Source organism: Zootoca vivipara, chromosome 7 (genome assembly GCF_963506605.1).
Source record: "Zootoca vivipara chromosome 7, rZooViv1.1, whole genome shotgun sequence".
Taxonomy (NCBI): Eukaryota; Metazoa; Chordata; class Lepidosauria; order Squamata; family Lacertidae; genus Zootoca; species Zootoca vivipara.
This window is the reverse complement of record NC_083282.1, coordinates 9379408-9399746: the sequence shown is the minus strand read 5'-3', so window position 1 is coordinate 9399746 and position 20339 is coordinate 9379408. Positions and strand designations below refer to the sequence as shown.

Below are 20339 nucleotides of genomic sequence, written 5' to 3'. Positions count from 1 at the left end.
AGTGGCTGGGGAAACCCAGGCAGATGGGCGGGGTATAAATAATAAAATTATTATTACAGTGGTACCTCTGGGTACGAACTCAATTAGTTCTGGAGGTCTGTTCTTAACCTGAAACTGTTCTTAACCTGAGGTACCACTTTAGCTAATGGGGCCTCCCGCCGCCGCCATGCCGCCGCAGCACGATTTCTGTTCTCATCCTGAGGCAAAGTTCTTAACCCGAAGTACTACTTCCAGATTAGCGGAGTCTGTAACCCAAAGTGTTTGTAACCTGAGGTGTTTGTAACCCTAGGTACCACTGATAATAATAATAATAATAATAATAATAATAATAATAATAATAATAATAATAATAAATACCCTGCTTAGTCGTGACAAAGCTTTTATATCCATTCTTCCTTTGCTGGGACTTCTGCTTCTTTCCATTTTGGGGAGAGTAACATTCTTGCCGCTGTAGTCACATACATGAATAAGTTTCTTTAGGTAGCTCTGTCCCTATAATTCCCAGTAGAAAAGCTTCTAGTTTTTTTTTACAAACGTTAATTTAAACATCCTTTTCAATCTATATATATAAAAATGTAAACTGGGTATGTTCCTTCGTCTCCAATGTTCAACAAAACCACTTGACCGATAGCGTTGAAATTTGAACACAAAGTCAAATGTGACTACGCGAGTGACCCCATACCGTTTTTAAAGACAGATGTCACACCTGTGCAACGTAAAAAAAAACCAAATCCTGTGTTTCAGAACACACTGATCAGATAAAAGTGCATGCTGGGAAATAGAAAGGAGAAGCAGTGTCTCCATTGGCATACAATCGGTGGCAGACAAAATTCCACGGCAACCAACTGAAAATAGGCCTTTTGCAGCAACAAGACCCATCATTGCCCAACTGATTGACTAGGCCGCAGCATTGCCCAACTGGGAGAACTGACTAGGCCGCAGCATTGCCCAGCCAGGAGAACTGACTAGACCGCAGGCCACAACCATTTGAATATGGGCCTTTTACAGGGCTGTGCCTTTGAGTAGGATAAATGTGTCAGGGTGGGGTGGGGGGATTTCACACAACACGCGTGGGTAGTACCCTGGTACTGCACCTATAAAACCTTCCCTCTCAACAGCACCTTGGCTCCCATTTACTAGGCTGAAGCCTTTACAGACTAAGCCAAATGGAGGTACTGACTTGCCTGGGTGGGGGTGGGGGGGAGGAGGGGATGGAATAGGTCAGGACATGGTGGGGCCACTCACAGGGATGAGCCGGGGGCTGGGGGGAGAAGGGGGCATGATACGTCATGGGTCGGGACAGAGGGGGGGAATCACAGGGATAAGCCACAGCAATGCGTGGCAGGGCCAGCTAGTTCATTATATATCATTTCCCGGTAAGCTTTAACCTTACTATAAGACCACCCCATATGCTAAAAAGAACCTTCTTTCTCTTTAAATTTCCAACACTTATTTGATTGAGATTTATACATATTTGCTCATTTACTTGGTGTTGGATACCATCGATATATCATTTTCATATATATATATATTCTTAGATTGTAATATGCTATAAATTTTATATCCCTATTCCACAACCGTCCCCATGCTTCTATGTCTATATTATGACCAATATTTTATTGCCCAATGTTTCATTGAGGATTTTACTTGCTCATCCTTTGTCTCCCATTCCCATAATATTTTACACATTTTAGGCAGCACTTTTACATTACATTCCAACAGGTCTCTCTCCGGTCGTGATATTTGTTCCCCAAATCCTCAAAAACATGGTATTTAAACCCTGCTATCTCGTTGTTCTTTCTCCGTGTAGCTGTTACTGCTCTCAAGACTCAAACCTCCAAAACCTCCAGGGAGTCGGATTCGTACATTTGCACCATCACACAGAACGTGAAGATGCACAATATAATGCTCCCTCCGACATTAAAAGGTGAGGCATTGGGCCTGTGTCTGTGAAATCCTTCCTCCTGAAGTACAGCCATAGCTGCCAAGTTTCCCGTTTCCCCCGGGAAATCCCCGTTTTTCCAGCTGTTCTTAGCTGAAAAAAACGGATTTTTTTGTTTTTCCCTGGTTTATTCTGGCGCGGTGGCCATTTTGGAACTGGGCGGAGCAGCATCAAAAGTCACTTCTGAGCATGCTCCGCCCAGTTCCAAAATGGCGGCAGCGCTACTCCTGGTCTGCTACTTCCAGCCCGGTCCCTTATTTCTCGGACAGCAACTTGGCAGGTATGTGTCACGCATGAAACTTAGAATGGCGTATTATCGGCAGTAAGTACAGAAGCAGAATCTCCTTCACTTGGAAGTGTTCACCCCTCCCAGCATTCTTATATTTTGCATATAGGTCACATGTGAATGTAGTTCCTTCTTGATTGATTGATTGATTCTTGACCCCTTTCTTGGTTGATTCTTGATTGATTCTTAACCCCTTTCCATGGAGGTGCAGGTTGCAGCAACAGCCAAGTCGACATTTCTCCATCTTCACCTATCAAGCAGTTGGTCCTTTACCTTTCCCACTCCGACCTGGCCACAGTGATCCATGCGACGGTCACCTCCAGGCTTGACTACTGTAACTCGCTCTATGTGGGGCTGCTCTTGAAACTGTATCAGAAACTCCAGCGGGTGCAGAATGCTGCAGCGAGGCTCCTCACGGGATCCTTGCCATGGAAGAATATTCACCCAGTGTTCTACCAGCTGCACTGGCTCCCAGTGGAGTTTAGGGTCAGGTTTAAGGTGCTGGTTTTGACCTTTAAAGCCCTGTGCAGCCTAGGACGCTCATACTTATGGGACCACCTCTCCTGGTATGTCCCGCAGAGGACCATAAGGTCCATGAATAATAATAGCTTAAAGGTCCCAGGCCCTAAGGAAGCCAGACTATCCTCCACCAGGGCCAGGGCCTTTTCAGTGACGGCTCTGACCTGGTGGAATGCTCTGTCCCATGAAACTAGAGCCCTGCAGGACTTGATTTCCTTCCGCAGGGCCTGTAAGACAGAGCTATTCCGCCTGGCTTTAAATTTGAATTAGCCTGATCCTCTATTCCAGGCTTTCCCAAACTACGGCCCGAGGCTCATTTATGTGGCCCGTGATGACGCCCGCTGCCGCCGCCCATACCGGTGCAGTGCAGCACGGCTGCCCACTTCCGGGTCAGAAAAGCACCGGAAATAGCTTCCGCACATGCTATCAGGAGGCCAGTGTGCATGCGCACAAGCTATTTCCGTCACTTTTCTGACCTGGAAGTGCGCCGGAAATAGCGTGTGCGCATTCACATGGGTGCGTGCCTGCGCGCTCCCCCGCCCTCCAGCCCGCCGTGCGATCGGCACAGTGGGACCTGCCCAAAGTTGGGTAGGTTTGGGGACCCCTGCTCTATTCCCTTTTCCCTTTCTTCTTTCCCTGATGTTGGGAAAGATTGAGGGCACAAGGAGAAGGGGATGACAGAGGATGAGATGGTTGGACAGTGTTCTCAAAGCTACCAACATGAGTTTGACCAAACTGCAGGAGGCAGTGGAGGACAGGAGTGCCTGGCGTGCTATGGTCCATGGGGTCACAAAGAGTCGACACGACTAAACAACTAAACAACAACAAATTGTTAATCATTTCTCCCTACCTGTTTTATGATAATCCAAAACCTTTTACCTCTCCACAGTGTCCGAAATTCACCATTAAACTACAGGTGATATTTCAATCCTACTAATTGTAAACATTGTGTGCACATGTCGTTTCTCAGAAAGTCCAAGATAGTCGGAGGACCCAACCTCAGTTATAATAAAGTGACACATCCCTAACCATTATTACCTCTCACTTGGGCACGCCCCATAGTTTGACAAGCAGAGAGATAACGTTAAAAATAAGAATGCTAGCAAGCTCATGGCAGTAGGATTACTCGTGAAACAGTATAAGGAAGCTCTCTATGTTGCATTGTTTCTTTAGCAAAAATCATTTCAGGACTGGGGATTAGGAAAGGGAGAGCAGATGTGTCGGACAGGGGCGGACGAAGGCGTTGTGACACCCAGGGTGGGGCGTCGCTATGTAAGGCGCATGCACATGCACTGCACATGCGCTGTACATAGTGGTTTGCTGCCTCTCCAGCACCATATGGACGGTGCCAGGATCCTCTGCTTGCGGCTGTAGCGGCGATGGAGGGATCCCACCGCCGTCCGTACAGCGCTCAAGCGATGCCGGCAGCAAACTGCTATGTACAGCGCATGTGCGCCGCCGTTATGTACAGCGCATGCGTGTGACGCAGCACATGTGCTGTACATAATTGTTTGCTGCCAGTGCCGGGATCTTACCTTCCAAGTCCCGGACTGCAGAACCCGGGACCGGCAGCCGTGTGACACTGGAAGTTGCGTTGACGTAACTTCCGGTGTCGCTTCGCCCTTCTATGGGCACCAAAAATGGCCGCTGCCGGCTTCGAAAGTCGCTTGTATGCACGTCAGGAAGTGCATCGACGCAACTTCCGGTGTCGCTCCGCCCATCTATGGGCACCAAAAATGGCCGCCGCCGACACCGGAAGTCGTGTCTATGCACTTCCGGACATGGGTAGATGTGACTTTTGAAGCTGGCGGCGGCCATTTTTGGTGCCCATAGAAGGGCAAATCGGAAAGAAAAAAATGGCCGCCGGCAGGAGAAAAACGGGAGACGAAGTGATACGGGGGACCACCGAGAAAAGGTAAGTAAAATCGGGGTTTTCCCGGAGAAAACGGGGTACTTGGCAGCTATGGCCGGGATCCTCCACATGCGGCTGTGGCTGCGTGATGGCTGTTTGCGCCGCTGCAAGCCCCCGTGGCGTACCTTCTTGTCACCCCCCCAGAAGATCCAGCTTTCCTCTCTGATAAAGCTGACATTTGATTGTGCTATTCCTCCTTCGGTGGCATTTTTAATGTTGACCTGTTTTATCACTTCATGACTTAATTTTTTTTTTCCTGTCTAGGGATTGCTCTGGCTGAGTTGGACAACATGAACCCTTCTGAGCAGATGGTGGTGAAATGTGCAGCTATTATTGGTGCGACCTTCTCTACAGAGTTGCTGTTTCACATCCTCCCTGAATGGACCAAAATGAAGATGAACCAGACCTTGGCAGCCCTGGTGGAATCTCACATCTTCAAGTGTTTTGATGAAAGGAAAGAAATGAACGCTAACCAAATTCAGGACGATCTTTCCAATGAGCTCTGCCTCTCCATCAAAGCTGTGAAATCAATGGGACAAGAGTCCGGTAAGCACATTCCTAGGAAACTGATGCTATCCAGAATTGGTTACTCAAAAGGAAAAGGATGATTTCGCAAGATCTTGGGTGTTTCTTTATGTGTATTTCATGTCCAACTGGTAATGTATATGTATTTAAGGAGTCCTAAGCTCTGTATGTATTAGTGGCTTAAAACACAGTGAGGTTGCTTTCCCTTGCTGTGTTTCAAAATGCATTTTCCTGTTGCAGCATACACCAGAGAGGGAGCAGAAATGAGAGCAGGGATGTCTTCACAATACCTGATTCTCTGAACCTGAAAGACACACTCACACAGACAATTCCTATTCTGTGAACCTGCTGTATGCTAAATGATTTAGATTTATACATTTTTTTGCCAATTTACTCGGTGTTAGATACCAGCTTTTAATATCTTAATCAATCATGGGTTTAGCTGGTCCTGTTGAAATTCTAGCTGCGGCAGTTTTGTGTGGAAGGGATTCTGTGCTTTGATAAGAGCTGAGAGCACATGGAACCTTTGTTGTTGTTTAGTCGTTTAGTCGTGTCCGACTCCTCATGACCCCATGGACCAGAGCACGCCAGGCACTCCTGTCTTCCACTGCCTCCCACAGTTTGGTCAAACTCATGTTTGTAGCTTCGAGAACACTGTCTAACCATCTCATCTTCTGTCATCCTCTTCTCCTTGTGCCCTCAGTCTTTCCCAACATCAGGGTCTTTTCCAGGAAGTCTTCTCTTCTCATGAGGTGGCCAAAGTATTGGAGCCTCGGCTTCAGGATCTGTCCTTGCAGTGAGCACTCAGGGCTGATTTCCTTCAGAATTGATAGGTTTGGTCTTCTCGCAGTCCATGGGACTCTCAAGAGTCTCCTCCAGCACCAAAATTCAAAAGCATCAATTCTTCGGCGATCAGCCTTCTTCATGGTCCAGCTCTCACTTCCATACATCACTATTGGGAAAACCATAGCTTTAACTATACGGACCTTTGTCGGCAAGGTGATGTCTCTGCTTTTTAAGGTGCTGTCTAGGTTTGTCATTGCTTTTCTCCCAAGAAGCAGGCGTCTCTTAATTTCGTCACTGCTGCCACCTTATGAAAGGACAATACGAGTGGAGTCTCCGTGCCTTTATACCACGGGCAAAAAGACTGATACTGATGAATGGGGAAAATAGAAGGGCGACTCCCTTCTACGATTGGATTGAAGACTTAAACAAACTCACAACATATGAACAACTTGCATATAAACGCAGACTTGCCATGGACAAATTCAATGATATTTGGAACTCATTCTTACAAATACTGTAATGGGTTAAGATCTGGTGAAGTACAATAATAACCTTGTAAAATATACAGTTTTGAGTATTCTTCAACTCCCCCCTTTATTTTCCCTTCTACATGGGTTCTGTTTCTCTTTTTCTGTCTTTTATTTACGTCTCGCAATGTTTAGTGCACATATAATTATGTACTTTTGAACTTTCAATAAAGATGTTTTAATAATAATAATAAATTAATTTTGATGGAAAAGTTAACAGAAAGGGTACATGAAAGAAAACAATGTGAGAAGCTACATAACTTTTACATAACGTGGTCCTCCTTTATTACATATGCATCAAAGAAAGAACATGCATTTTAAACCACCTAAGACACATGGGAGCATCTCAAAGCAATGTCAAGTGTTAAAAAGACTTTAAGAAAATTTATGTATTAACATGGTTAATATTCCAACTTGGCATATTCACAAAATAAGAAACAAAAATTGTACTTGGAAAATGAAAAATACAACGATAAATAAGGAAGACTGTAAGAAACAGCAGAAGAATGAAGGGAAGTCACAGATAATTTTATTTTTTTCTTATTTTTTATTTTTTATTTTTTATTATTTTTTTCTCCTTTTTTCTCCCAGGTTTGTTCTAGAATTGTGATATATTTGTACATTATATATATAGATTACGAAATTATATAGGTTATTATATATATTACAAGAAACAATTGAAAATGATAATTATGAATCGATTGTAAAAGTGTCTGTTTTATAAAGTTAATAAAGATTATGTTGCAAAAAAAAGACACATGGGAGCATGTGGAATGATATTTTTTAAACCAGCAACTGTAGAAATATTTTTTTATTTGATTATATTACTAATGTAATTACCTGGACGTAGTTGGGGCTGGTTTTTTGGGGGGGGTGTAAGGGGGGAAATTGTATTTGATTGCTTGTATTTGATTATATTTAATAATAATAATAAAAATTTATTTATACTCCGCCCTCCCCAGTCAAAAACCGGGCTCAGGGCGGCTCACACGAACATAATTACAATAAAACTTAAAAACAATTAATTAAAATACAGATTAAAATACAGTATTAAAATTTAAAGTGCAGCCTCATTTCAAGTAGTCCATAAATCCATGAGGGAGGAAAACACAGGGGTCAGGCTGAGTCTAACCCAAAGGCCAGGCGGAACAGCTCTGTCTTGCAGGCCCTGCAGAAAGATGACAAATCCCGCAGGGCCCTGGTCTCCTGGGAAAGAGCGTTCCACCAGGTTGGGGCCAGTACTGAAAAGGCCCTGGCTCTAGTAGAGGCCAATCTAGCCATCTTATGACTCGGGATCTCCAGAATATTGTTGTTTGTGGACCTTAAGGTCCCTCCGCGGGGCATACCAGGAGAGGCGGTCCCGTAGGTACGAGGGTCCCAAGCCGCATAGGGCTTTAAAGGTCAAAACCTGTTCTTATATTCAGCTAACAGAATATGCAATAATAATAAAAGAGCTGAGAGCAAACCCTGCCTTGCTTTTCAGATCTTGGACTGGTTGTTGCCAACAGGCTCCAGCAAGAAGAGTCCGTGATGCAGTGTAAGGTTATGGGGTTTTGCACACCCCTGCTGCAAGAAGCAGCCTACGAGCTGTGGCTGAAGAGCCAGAAGAGAGCCCTGCACCTCAAATGCGCCAGCTACCTGGAGTCCCAGGCTCACCGATGCCTGTGCTGTGGAGGAGGAGACTTCATCCCCTTCCACCGCTATGCCGTGGAAGGCATGCTGCGCAACATAGACCTGCAGAGCACACAAAAAAAGAGCAGCAAGGAAAGCATCCTGAACGAGGCCGCCATGGTCCTCGTTTCCGAAACGTTGAAAAAACTGGAGCAAGCAGATCAAGGAGGTAAAAGTCATGCCCTTAGCAGGTGCGAAACTCTGGGGGCGCTTCAAAGACACAGGAGTGTTTGGGTGCGAGTGTAGTCGCTTTGCAGAGAGCCCAGAGGGCAGGGAGCAATCTGTAACGGATGGAAACCCAAGGGATCAGTTGACGTCACTGAGAGCACTGTTGTCAGGGACTGGGCAGAGGAGGAATGCTGGAGGCCGCCTCCCCATCCTGACCCTTCCAGGGAGGAGGAAGAGGAAGAAGACAGTATAGATTTACAACAGGGGTTTGAGGGAGGTCGCAGCTCAGAGGCGGATGAGGGGAAAAGCTGGGAAATCATGGGAGAGGCTCTCCATCTCCCAGAACCTGGCAAGCCTTAAAAGTAGGAGAGCAAAAAGCTCAAAGACAGAGGGCACGTAGCAGACCCATAGAGGACAGGATGAGAATGAGGAATGAGGAACTGGGGGGGACCGGGGCGGGGGCGGGGCGATTCACTCGGGACAACACCATTATCCAAGAGGTTGGGTTCTTTAGCCTCTCTCTGTAATATTGAAATAAAAAAGGACGGTAAGAAACATTCCCTTGTCTTGATACTTTCCTGGGCAACCAGCCGGGAGCTGCTGACAGCATCTTGACAACTGTAGATGAAAGGTAAAGATAGAAACAAAACTAGAAAATAGGATGTTCAAAGGCATGTAGGCATGTAGTCCATCTCCATTAACTGTGTTACATTGTTTATAAGCTGCTTAATATATTAAACATATCTATGTGCTGTGTGATATATATACCTATTATCTATGCTTTGTGCTGTGGCCCTGCTTCACCCACCACTGGTATACAGCCCCCTCATGGGGACATGGTCCCCCAAGGAGCAAAAGGTTCCCCATCCCTCTGTAGCATAACATGTGTAGCCCAGAGTGTGTACTGATGCTAAATACAAATGCAAGAAGTGTTCACATCAGCTCCTGATTCCCTTTGGCAGCGGGTATGAATGAAGATGCCTCAATGTTTGTTCCATTCAGTTCTTCAGGATCTTCCCCAACATCAGAAACAGGTAAAACTCCTTCTGGAAGTTTTATATTGATTGGAGGGTGAATGGGATTGCACGATGTAAGAATTTGGGGTTTGGTTTTTGCTGCCCAACACCCCATGGGGCTCTGAATCCCCTAAGTCCATGATCGGTCAGAGAAGAATGGATGGAGGCAGGATCCTGTGGAAAGCAAGGCAGATACTTATTTTTCTGTTGCAACAGAGTTCCCTTCCCTCCTTCCAAGGAGGGAGAGACCCTGAACAAAAGTGTGCAGGAACCTTTAAAGTAGGCATCCCCAAACTGCAGCCCTCCAGATGTTTTGGCCTACAACTCCCATGATCCCTAGCTAGCAGGACCAGTGGTCAGGGAAGATGGGAATTGTAGTCCAAAACATCTGGAGGGCTGAAGTTTGGGGGTGCCTGCTTTAAAGGCTTTGGACATTGCCCAACCTGCTTAGCCAAAGACCACTCCAAAATCATCATATGTGCATCACAGGAGGCATGGGTCTGCAGCAGAAATCCTGTCTGCCAAGATACCTAATAATGGTCACTGATTGCATTACGTGGGCAGCCTGGCCATTCTTTGGTGATGGTTAATATGTCAGTTCCTGAATCCCGATCACAGGTTCACCCTATTCATGCACAAATATGCCCTTAAGACAGGATTTGTAAGCGAAAAGACAATGAGAAGGCTTTCCCCATTTGCCTCCCTTACTGCAGAGGAATATTTGAGGTCATTGGGAGAGACAAAATGTTTTCAGGACTGCTCTCCTGCACTATTTCATGGTTTATATATTTAGATATGTGTGCATTTATGAATATTTATTCTATATTTGAGACCTTAAAATTATTGTAACAGCAGATGGAATGCCGGATGATGGGAACATAAAAGATAACTGATCTTATTAAACAGTGGGCTCACACAACCTGTCGAGTATAGTAATGTCACTATTTTCAATCTCTCCCTTACGGAGAAGAGTACAAGATTCTCAGTCCCTCTGCTGAGCAACTTGAGAATTTTCAACAGCTTGGAACATGTCAGCTGCCCCAACCAGCGTCCCTGATACTGGCACAGACTAAATGTCTCAGATGACCATGTTCTTACTAAGCTCTGCTGAGCAACTAAGGACAGGTGGCTGGGCACAAAAGTGTTGGCTTATAATCTCCAAATGGAGAAATAATTCGCCCTCAGTGCATGCAAACTAAGAAATTGGATCTTTGATCAGGATGCCAACCAAGATAGAGCATTCATTATGGCTGCCCATTTTTTCTGTTTGGTACCCCCAAATCAAGATCAACCACTTAAACTCCCATTACCTTAAGACACGTGACTTTCCTGCAGCTGCGTAGGGCGTTTGTTGAATTAAGGTTCCAACAGATGCCTTTGATGTATTTAGAGGGGAAATACCCGGGAATTGCCCATATGGAACGCAAGTGCATTTATGGATGCAATCAGGTTAAGGATGCCGTGCTTTTACCTGCTGCTTTGCCCATTATATTCAATGCCCAGAGAACATTTTTTATCCCCTGTTCTTGACTGTCTCTTACCCCAGGAGGGGACCCTTGAGCTCCTAGCTGATTAAAAACCTACAGATTGCACATCTGGTAGCCAAATTTGCTCTGGCACCTAAGAAGCTCCGTTCTGGATATGTTAATGGTCTCCAATGTTAAAGTTTTATGCTGTAAACTTTTTATAGGGTATATCATAGGGTATATTTTTAATAGGGTATAAGTGTTGGTGCTGACCTTTAAAGCCCTAAATGGCCTCGGTCCAGTATACCTGAAGGAGCGTCTCCACCCCCATCGTTCTGCCCGGACACTGAGGTCCAGTACCGAGGGCCTTCTGGCGGTTCCCTCGTTGCGAGAAGCCAAGTTGCAGGGAACCAGGCAGAGGGCCTTCTCGGTGGTGGCGCCCTCCCATCAGATGTCAAAGAAAAAAACAGCTACCAGATTTTTAGAAGACATCTGAAGGCAGCCCTGTTTAGGGAGGCTTTTAATGTTTAATAGATTATTTTATTTTATTTTTCTGTTGTAAGCCGCCCAGAGTGGCTGGGAAACCCAGCCAGATGGGCGGGGTATAAATAATAAATTATCATCATCATCATCATCATCATCATGCGATTTCAGAGAGAAGCCTTGCCTTGCCCTCTGCTATTGCATTGTAGCAGTCTTTGGTTATGCACAATAAACTGATTGAAAACCAGTGTCCCATAACCAAGAAACAGTGAAGTTAATGCAGGTACCGCGAGATGCTAGTAGGCTTAACACTGGACTTATTTTTGAATTTTGTTTGCTTTACAGCACGCCAACACAGCATTAAACATTCTGCTTCAGAACACTTTCATGGATCAAGTAACGGTAAACGGATTTCACCCAAACCCCAGATATACACAATTACAGTAACCGCTTTCTTGAATGATGGAATCATATCAGATGCATCTTTCTTTGCTTTCTTTTCCTCCCTCAGAACTTCTTGTTTCTGACAGCTGGAACCAAAGTAGAATCGCAAGACGCGTTCTTTGCAAAGGTAGGCTCATCCGTGTTTAACAGTTCATGACTGAAAAATCTCCAAATGATGCTTACACACACACACACACACACACACACACACACACCAATCCAAATGAATGCCTGGTTTAGTCTCATTTATACCTATGAATTCCATTCCTTTTCTTACTTAACAAGAAACCATAATGTGTGCAGCAATGCATTTCTCATCCTTCCCTTCCCTTTCTTTTCTAGAAGACCTTCAGTGGAGACTCAGTGTGCAAGATTCCGTTAGGTTCGATGAAAAGAACTTCTATATTCCTTGGCATTCTGCTATGACTGGGGCACGTTAAGGGTCTAAGGGTCTCTCTTATATGAAATCAGAGTAATAGTTCCTCTTGCCCAGTACTAAAACGTTGGCTGGTATTTGTTACTATATCCGGTTGATCAACTGGGGGTCTTTTTCAGCTCTGTTAACCTGAGAGCCCTTAGCTTAGAGATAACAGGGGTGGCCAACTCCCAAGAGACTGCGATCTACTCACAGAGTTAAAAACTGGCAGTGATCTACCCCCTTTTTGGGAGTTCAGGTCAAGGTTGTTGAGCTTTTTTTTAGGAAAAAGGAAGGCCCATTTGGGGGGTGGGTGGGCCAAAGTTGTTGAGTTTTTCCAGGGAGGAGGTAAAAGTTTGAGCTTTTTTTAAGGAGAGCCACAGTTGTTCAGCTTCTTTGGGAGGAGCCAGTGATCTACCACAGACGTCCAGTGATCTACCGGTAGATCACGATCTACCTGTTGGACATGCCCGATGTAGGGGATGAACTAAGAAGCCCACTGCTTCAACTCTGGCAAAAACGATGGGTTGTCACAGAGGTTGTCTACTAAGAGTCAGAAAATAGAGAGCTTTACAGGCAGGGCTTTTGCCATCCATGAATCCATATTTGATGTATCTTGGCAGATTTAGTACCGGCTGTAGTTTTCCAAGAAATTCTTCATTTTTCTTGACTGCATTTCACCACCCTTTCTCCAAAGAGTACAAAGTAGCTTAGGGCAGAACTAAAGATCTGGGAGACACAGGGTAGCCTGCTCCCCATGGGGAAACTCGTGATATGATTATGTCATCATAAATATGGCACAGTGAGATTCCCTGGAGGTTAGAATTGGGGGCTCAGCTCTTTTCAACGAAATTGCTCTGAGGTCCGGTTTTATATTTTTACCCAAAAGATGGTTCAGTCACAATATAGTAAAATATTTTGCTGACTTTTCAATTCCATGTTTTCTTTTAAAGCCATTCTCTATTAATCAGCTTTATTCTTCATAACTCCAAAATACACTCCTCTCTCTTCACAAGTTTCTTTTGAACCCCACTGCCCTCTTTCCTTCCTTCTCTCCCTTCCCTAGCATGCTTTATCTTCCCTGATAGTTCTGTACTTTTTCACTTTTTCACCTCCTCATCTCTCCCCCCCCCTTACCACATTTCTTCATGGTTTCCCTGATACCCCATTTCTCAGTCGCTCCCTCTTTTTCTCTGTATCTGTGACAGTTAATTAACTCCCTGCTCTGCTCCAAAGCAGTCGTGTGGATTGGAGTGTTGCAGGGTTCTGTCCTGGGGCCGTTGTTATTTCAACGTCTTTATAAATGACTTGGATGAAGGAATTGTGGGGACAGTCATCAAAGTTGCAGATGACACCCAACTGGGCAGGGTAGCTAATGGAGCAGAAGACAGAATCGGGATTCAAAAGGACTTCAACAGACTAGAGAACTGGGCCACAATGAATCTGAGTAGGGACAAAGGTCAGATTCTGAACTTAAGATAGGAAGAACCAGATGCACAAATATAGGATGGGGGACACCTGGCTTACCAGCAGTACATGTGAAAAGGATCTAGGGGTCTTGGTGGATGACAAGCTTAAAATGCGTTAACAGAGTGATGCAGCAGCAAAAAAGCTAATGCCATTCTAGGTTGCATCAACAGAAGTCTAGTGTCTAGGTCAAGGGAAGTAATAGTGGTCTTCTGCCTTGGTCAGACCACACTTGGGAGTCCTGTGTCCAATTCTGGGCATCACAGTTTAAGAAGGAAGTTGACAAGCTGGAATGTGTGCAGAGGAGGGCTGCTAAGATGATCACGGGTCTGGAACTAAGCCTTATGAGGAACGGTTGAAGGAGCTGGATATATTAGTGCAAGTATCACACAGAAATGTGTATATTAGGCAAAAGCACAAATAAGAATGTTGATTAGGAGAAATTTGCACATGAAGGCTGATGAATTTTCACGAGATTCTTTTAACTGGAGGAAACAGCAACTTGGATTTTCCACGGATTGCTGTTTGCTCCAACTCAGTGGTAAAGAGCTGATTTTCATTGGGGCAAAAAAAGGGGGTGGGAGTCTCAGACCTGGACCTAGAAAGCCTGGACTTGTACCTAGAAATGAGGAGCAAAGGTTTTATTTATATATTTAATTTTCAAAAAGTTCAATAAGTACATAGTTATATGTGGAACTAAACATGATGAGATGTAAATGGGGGGGGGGGACATCACCTGTGTAGAGGGAAATAAAGGGAGCAGGGGGGGGCCCAAAACTGTATACTTTACAAAGTTGTTATTGTATTTCGCCAGATCTCAACCTATTACAGTATTTGTAAGAGTGGTGCCAGGAGATTTATTGCATACAAGCAATTAGCCTCTGGCCGCTCTCTCTCAGAGCATCCATAAATCACAATCAAGTTGAGTCTTCTGAAGAATACTTCCGGCTCCTGCAGAATATCCTGAACTTTCTCCGCTTACGTTTATTGGTTTTCCTTCTGTCTTTGACCTGTCCCATTCATCTAATTTTTGGACTGACAGGTTCAACTAACTACTCTTCCAGTGAGGAATTCGTCTTCCCCCCTTGTGCCGTGAGAGATTGAGATTCTTCAGAGAGCTGGCTTTCACCCAGCCCGCTTTCGCTTCAGTTTTGGTTACCTTCTGCCAAAAATCTTTCCATATAGGACAATGAAAAGACATCTATTTTAGAGAAGCATTATCCCTATTGTATATCCAACAGTTAGATACCGTAGATCAGTGGTGTCCAAACTTTTTTCAAAGAGGGCCAGATTTGATGAAGTGAAGGGCCGTGAGGGCTGACCAAAGGGCCAACCAAGATTGTTGACCTTTTTTAAGATTGGGGTTGTTGAGCTTTTTTTAGGGTTGAAATTGTGAAGGGTTTTTTAGGATTTCACCCCAGGAAATAAACTGCCACAGGGGCCAGATTAAACCAAATGGCGGGCCGGGTTAGGCCCCCAAAATGGACTTTGGGCATGCCTGCTTTTGTTGTTCAGTTGTTTAGTCATGTTTGACTCTTCATGACCCCATGGACCAGAGCACGCCAGGCACTCCTGTCTTGCACTGCCTCCCGCAGTTTGGTCAGACTCATGTTGGTAGCTTCAAGAACACTGTCCAACCAACACTCATCCTCTGTTGTCCCCTTCTCCTTGTGCCCTCAATCTTGCCCAACATCAGGGTCTTTTCCAGGAAGTCTTCTCTACTCATGAGGTGGCCAAAGTATTGGAACCTCAGCTTCAGGATCTGTCCTTCCAGTGAGCACCCAGGGCTGATTTCCTAAGAATGGATATTTCCTAAGAATGGATATCAATTCATTTCCTAATGAATGAATTGATCTTCCTGCAGTCCATGGGACTCTACTTACGAATGTTTCTACTTACAAATGGAGCTCCGTCCGCCATCTTGGATGCGGTTTAGATAGGATTTTTTCTACTTACGAATTTTTAGATAGGGTTGCTTCGACTTACAAATTTTTTCTCCCAATGCATTCCTATGGGATTCGACTTACAATTTTTTTTCGACTTACGAATGTGCTTTCGGAATGCATTAAATTCGTAAGTAAAGGTACCACTGTAATTAGTCCTTTTTAAAACAAACGTAATGGGGTCCAGTATATTCTAAATATCAGAAATCAGGAGTGAAGGTAGGTGTGGATGAGCCTTAAGTCTTTCTGTCCTGGGTTGAGGAGCCAAGCATACGTTAGGAGTTGCTGAGATTTCCCCCCTACTGTCCCTATTTGGTCAGAGCGGAAGATACAGAAATGAAGTTTTTAGAGAGGATGGATGAAATCATCATGCTTACTGAGATGGGCAAGAAAAGAATCAAGAACTTGAGCTCCTGTGAATGTGAAGAGATTGTGGAGTACATCACCATCCCTTTGTCTCAACACTGCGTTGCTGTGGAAGATACTGCTCGGGCCCTTTATTATTTGTTGGAGTCTGCATGTGGTTATGTCCACCTTTCCAACAATTATATGGTGAGTAAGACCTACTCCATCTTCCCCACTCCAGCTGCACATGTCCTTCATGCCTCTCTCCTTCTCCACAGTCAGAGGCTACCCTAAATGCACAACATTGCATGTGTCAAGTTTTTGTGAAAGCCCAAGCCGCAGGATAGTGATAGGGCAAAGCTGTGTATGATAGAAGTTTGTACTCTTATCTGTAGCACCATGTGGGGAACAGATCTGTTGCTAGTTTTATTTTACTCTGCTACAGGACAGTTTCCCATGCACGGTGAGTTTTCTCCCTCTCTTCTGTTGGTTGAGTGGGTGAGAGGGTCAGTTTTGTCAATGGACCAAAAAGGCTTGGGCTTGGGCAACTATTCGAGCCTTGCAGGACCAAGCACCGGGCTCCCCATACCCCAACCCATATAAATAAGAGACCAATAAGACCAATAAGATTGGTCGAATCCCCGTGACGGGGTGAGCTCCTGTTGCTCGGTCCCTGCTCCTGCCAACCTAGCAGTTTGAAAGCACGTCGAAGTGCAAGTAGATAAATAGGTACTGCTCCAGCAGGAAGATAAACGGCATTTCCGTGCGCTGCTCTGGTTTGCAGAAGTGGCTTAGTCATGCTGGCCACATGACCCGGAAGCTGTACGCCCGCTCCCTCGGCCAGTAAAGCGAGATGAGCGCCGCAACCCCAGAATTGTCTGCAACTGGACCTAACAGTCAGGGGTCCCTTTACCTTTTAAGACTGGTTTTGGGTCAAAACAGGCCACAACATTATTGAATACAGATGAAAGAGGTTTGGCATGGGCATGGGGCAATCTAAATACTTCTAGCCCGCTCACCAGAAGTGATGCGTGGTCAATCCAGGCGGGGGTTCCTAAGACTTGCGTCCAATAGGGTGACCCCAGCGCCCAAGCAGCTCTTGCTGGTCCCGCGGTGCGCGCGCTGGTGGCGAAACTTGACTGAACAGAACCCAGCGCTGGGGAAACGAGAAGGAGGCGCAGCGCAGAGTCCTCGGAGGTGGCCTTCCGCTGCTGCCGTGGTCCGCTTGGCACTCCCGGGCCCTTGGAGAGGCTCTGGAGGGGGGCACTGGAGGGACCTAGCGCCAGGGCGCTGGATGGGCTTAAGACGGCCCTGATGGCCACTCCCCCTGGATCCCCCAGCGTTTGGAGGGGCAGGCGGAGACTACAACTACCCCTCCATCCAAAACAAAGGATTGCCCCAGTGCCCAATCAGTTGTGATGATTGCTATGAGGTAGGCAAAACCACCGGGCCAATTAGCTCAGTGGGCAAATTCCTACCCGGCCCTATAAAGTGGCGATGACTGTAACCACAGCAAAATCATTGACTATCAGCTTAAACCGAGGGTGGGCGAGTTGGTGGCGGAACCTGGCGAATGAACAAACAGGTGTAGGCTGCTTAAATGGGCAAGGGGCAGACCCGAGGGAAGCCCACTCCGTCAGCTCTGCTCCCTGGCACAGCCCAAATCTCTGCCTGCAGCTTCATTCGCCAAAGCAGGATGCAGGCTAGGATCTGGTTTCCGATGGGCGGCAGGGGCTTATGCTCCCTCCGCCTATCAGGAAGGGCACTGAAGTTCCAGTTCCTGGGGTGAGCGGACTTGACAGAAAGGCAAAGAGAAAATCTTGCCCCCTCGCCCGTCTCCCCGTACTCCTCTGATGAATGGAGAGTGTGTGCACCGAGCACAACCCCAGATGCACTGGAATATGGGCAAGGGATGGGTGTAAACAGGGATCAAGGAAGTAAACATTCTATTCTGTGTTGTCCTTCTTTGAGGCTTTTACGTATCTGAACACAGCAGAGCTCCTGCTGAAATCTGTGAGTCCCAAGCAAAGAAACATTAGCTTGTTTGAGGAGTCAGTATTGCACAGCCTCAAGGGAGAGGTAAGAGGACCTGCTGGATTTGGTTGATACGGGGAGGGTGGAGATTTTGAAGTACGAAGCCCTACATGGCTTGGGTCCAGGCTTTCTGGAAGACTGTATTCCTTCATAGGAACCTCCCTGGGCTCTGAGATTTTCAGGCGAGACCTGTCTCTTGGTCCCGCCACCCTCACAAGCACCCTGGGGTGGGGGGGCCTTCTCGGTGGCTACTCCCAGACTCTTGAACTCCCTCCCTAGAGATGCCCGACTGGTTCCTTCCTTGTTGTCGCTTCAGCTTCACCAGCCGGCAAAGACCTCCTTCTTCCAACAGTCTTTTGGGAGCTGACTGCTTTTAATGAGGGGGCTGATGCTGTGCTTTCTAAATTGCATTTATTTGTGTCGCTTTAATAGATCTTACACACATGACAATTCTATTATATTAGTTTTTAATGGCTGCTCTGCATATAGAACTAACAATGTGCACCTTATCACTTGGTGCACACATGCCTATAGAGATGGCCTGAGGGCTAGAGCTATGGGGCTTCCCTTTCTTCTCAAGTATGACCCCCCCCTTCCCCACATTTCTGTTTTTAAATCAATCCATCATTTCCTACCCAGTTGCTCGTTCAGAAGTCTTGTGCAGGCCGAGATGTAAATTCCACTCAAGTTATTTGTTAAAATTGAAATGGCTATTCATTAAGCAGTGAAGGGTTTTTAAAATACCAACCTTCTCAATTCTTAAAAATCAAATGGGTTAATACTGGACAGTATGGGATGACCGGTGAGGGTGGCTTAACCTTTTTGCTCCTCCCACAAGCTGTTTCTCCACCCCCATAGGAACTAATGGAGCCACTAATTTACATGGAGGCAGGGAAAAGACCCTGCAATCATAGAATTGTAGAGTTGGAAGGGGGCATGAGGATCATCTAGTCCAACCCCCTGCAATGCAGGAATATTTTGTCCAATGCAGGGCTCAAACCCACGACCCTGAGATTAAGACTTTTGTGCTCCACCAACTGATCTATCCCTCCGGGGGGGGGGTTGAGGGTAACCCATCTCTTGGGCATTCCACACTGGGATAACCTCCAGCTCCCACCCCTTGAATAAGCTCCTTCTTTTTCTCACCCCCTCTGGGAAAGCTGGCTACAATAGTTCCTACAGAAGTCGTTGCTGCTGTGTGGTGAACAGAGCTGCTGGACACCCCACGATTTTGTTTGCAAAAATTAAGTAGTGGTATTCACTTTTATGAGCAACTTCACTCTGCTTCTTCCAGCAGCCCCTCTTGTAGTCACATACTCGCAACCGCTGCGTAGGCAACATGGATGATCATGGCCAAACATTATTTCCGTTGGAGTCTTGCTGCACAAATGCAATACTCCTTGCCCCATATCAACCCACCCCCATGAAAAGATGTGCCCAAGAGGCTCTCTTGCAGGTCCATGCGTTAAACAAGGTGTCTGGGATTCAGGGGGAGGTCAGTGAAGGCGGTCAAGGTCCTGTGTGAGTGTCTGGAGGTGGTTGGAGGATGGATGGCAGCTATCAGATTGAGGTTGAATACCAACAAGACAGAAGTACTGTTCTGGGGGGACAGGGGGGTGGGTGGGTGTGGGGGACTCCCTGGTCCTGAACGGGGTAACCATGCCCCGGAAAGACCTGGTGCGCAGCCTGGGAGTCATTTTAGACTCACAGCTGTCCATGGAGATGCAAGTTAATTCTGTGTCCAGGGCAGCTGTCTACTAGCTCCATCTGGTACGCTGGCTGAGACCCTGCCTGCCCACAGACTGTCTTGCCAGAGTAGTGCATGCTCTGGTTATCTCCCACTTGGACTACTGCAACATGGCTACCTTTGAAGGTGATCCAGAAACTACCACTAATCCAGAATGTGGCAGCTAGACAGGTGACTGGGTGCAACCACCGGGACTATATAATACTGGTCCTGAAAGACCTACATTGGCTCCCAGTATGTTTCCGAGGACAGTTCAAAGTGTTGGTGCCAACCTTTACAGCCCTAGAACGGCCTCAGCCCAGTATACCTGAAGGAGCGTCTCCACCCTCATCATCCAGCCCGGACACTGAGGTCCAGCTCCGAGGGCCTTTTGCTGGTTACCTCACTGCGAGAAGCAAAGTTATCAGGTGATACGAAAGAACTCGCCAATAGCCATTGCATTGTTGTCTCTTGCACGTCTCTGTAGGTCTCTTACAACATGGGTCAAATCAATCTGGCAAAAAAACTGATGAAGAAGGCTTTGAGTTTATTGAAGACACGCTTCCCAATAACCATTGTGGGAGCCTTTATCAAGTCCATGGTGGAAACGTCCAAACACAGGTCTCATCAGAAGAAGCCGGTTTCTTGGCAAATGTCCAGTGGG

General features: G+C 46.1%; 1 protein-coding gene across 1 annotated transcript in view; it reads left to right on the top strand.

Annotated features, from left to right (window-relative positions):
• Positions 1-20339, top strand: part of ADCY10 (adenylate cyclase 10) — a 65238-nt gene that overhangs the window by 29988 nt on the left and 14911 nt on the right. The window contains exons 18-23 of the mRNA XM_035123567.2: positions 1811-1927; positions 4924-5205; positions 7981-8359; positions 15891-16122; positions 17887-17994; positions 20163-20338. Coding sequence (XP_034979458.2) covers positions 1811-1927; positions 4924-5205; positions 7981-8359; positions 15891-16122; positions 17887-17994; positions 20163-20338 — 1294 coding nt within the window. The remainder of the gene's footprint in view (positions 1-1810; positions 1928-4923; positions 5206-7980; positions 8360-15890; positions 16123-17886; positions 17995-20162; position 20339) is intronic.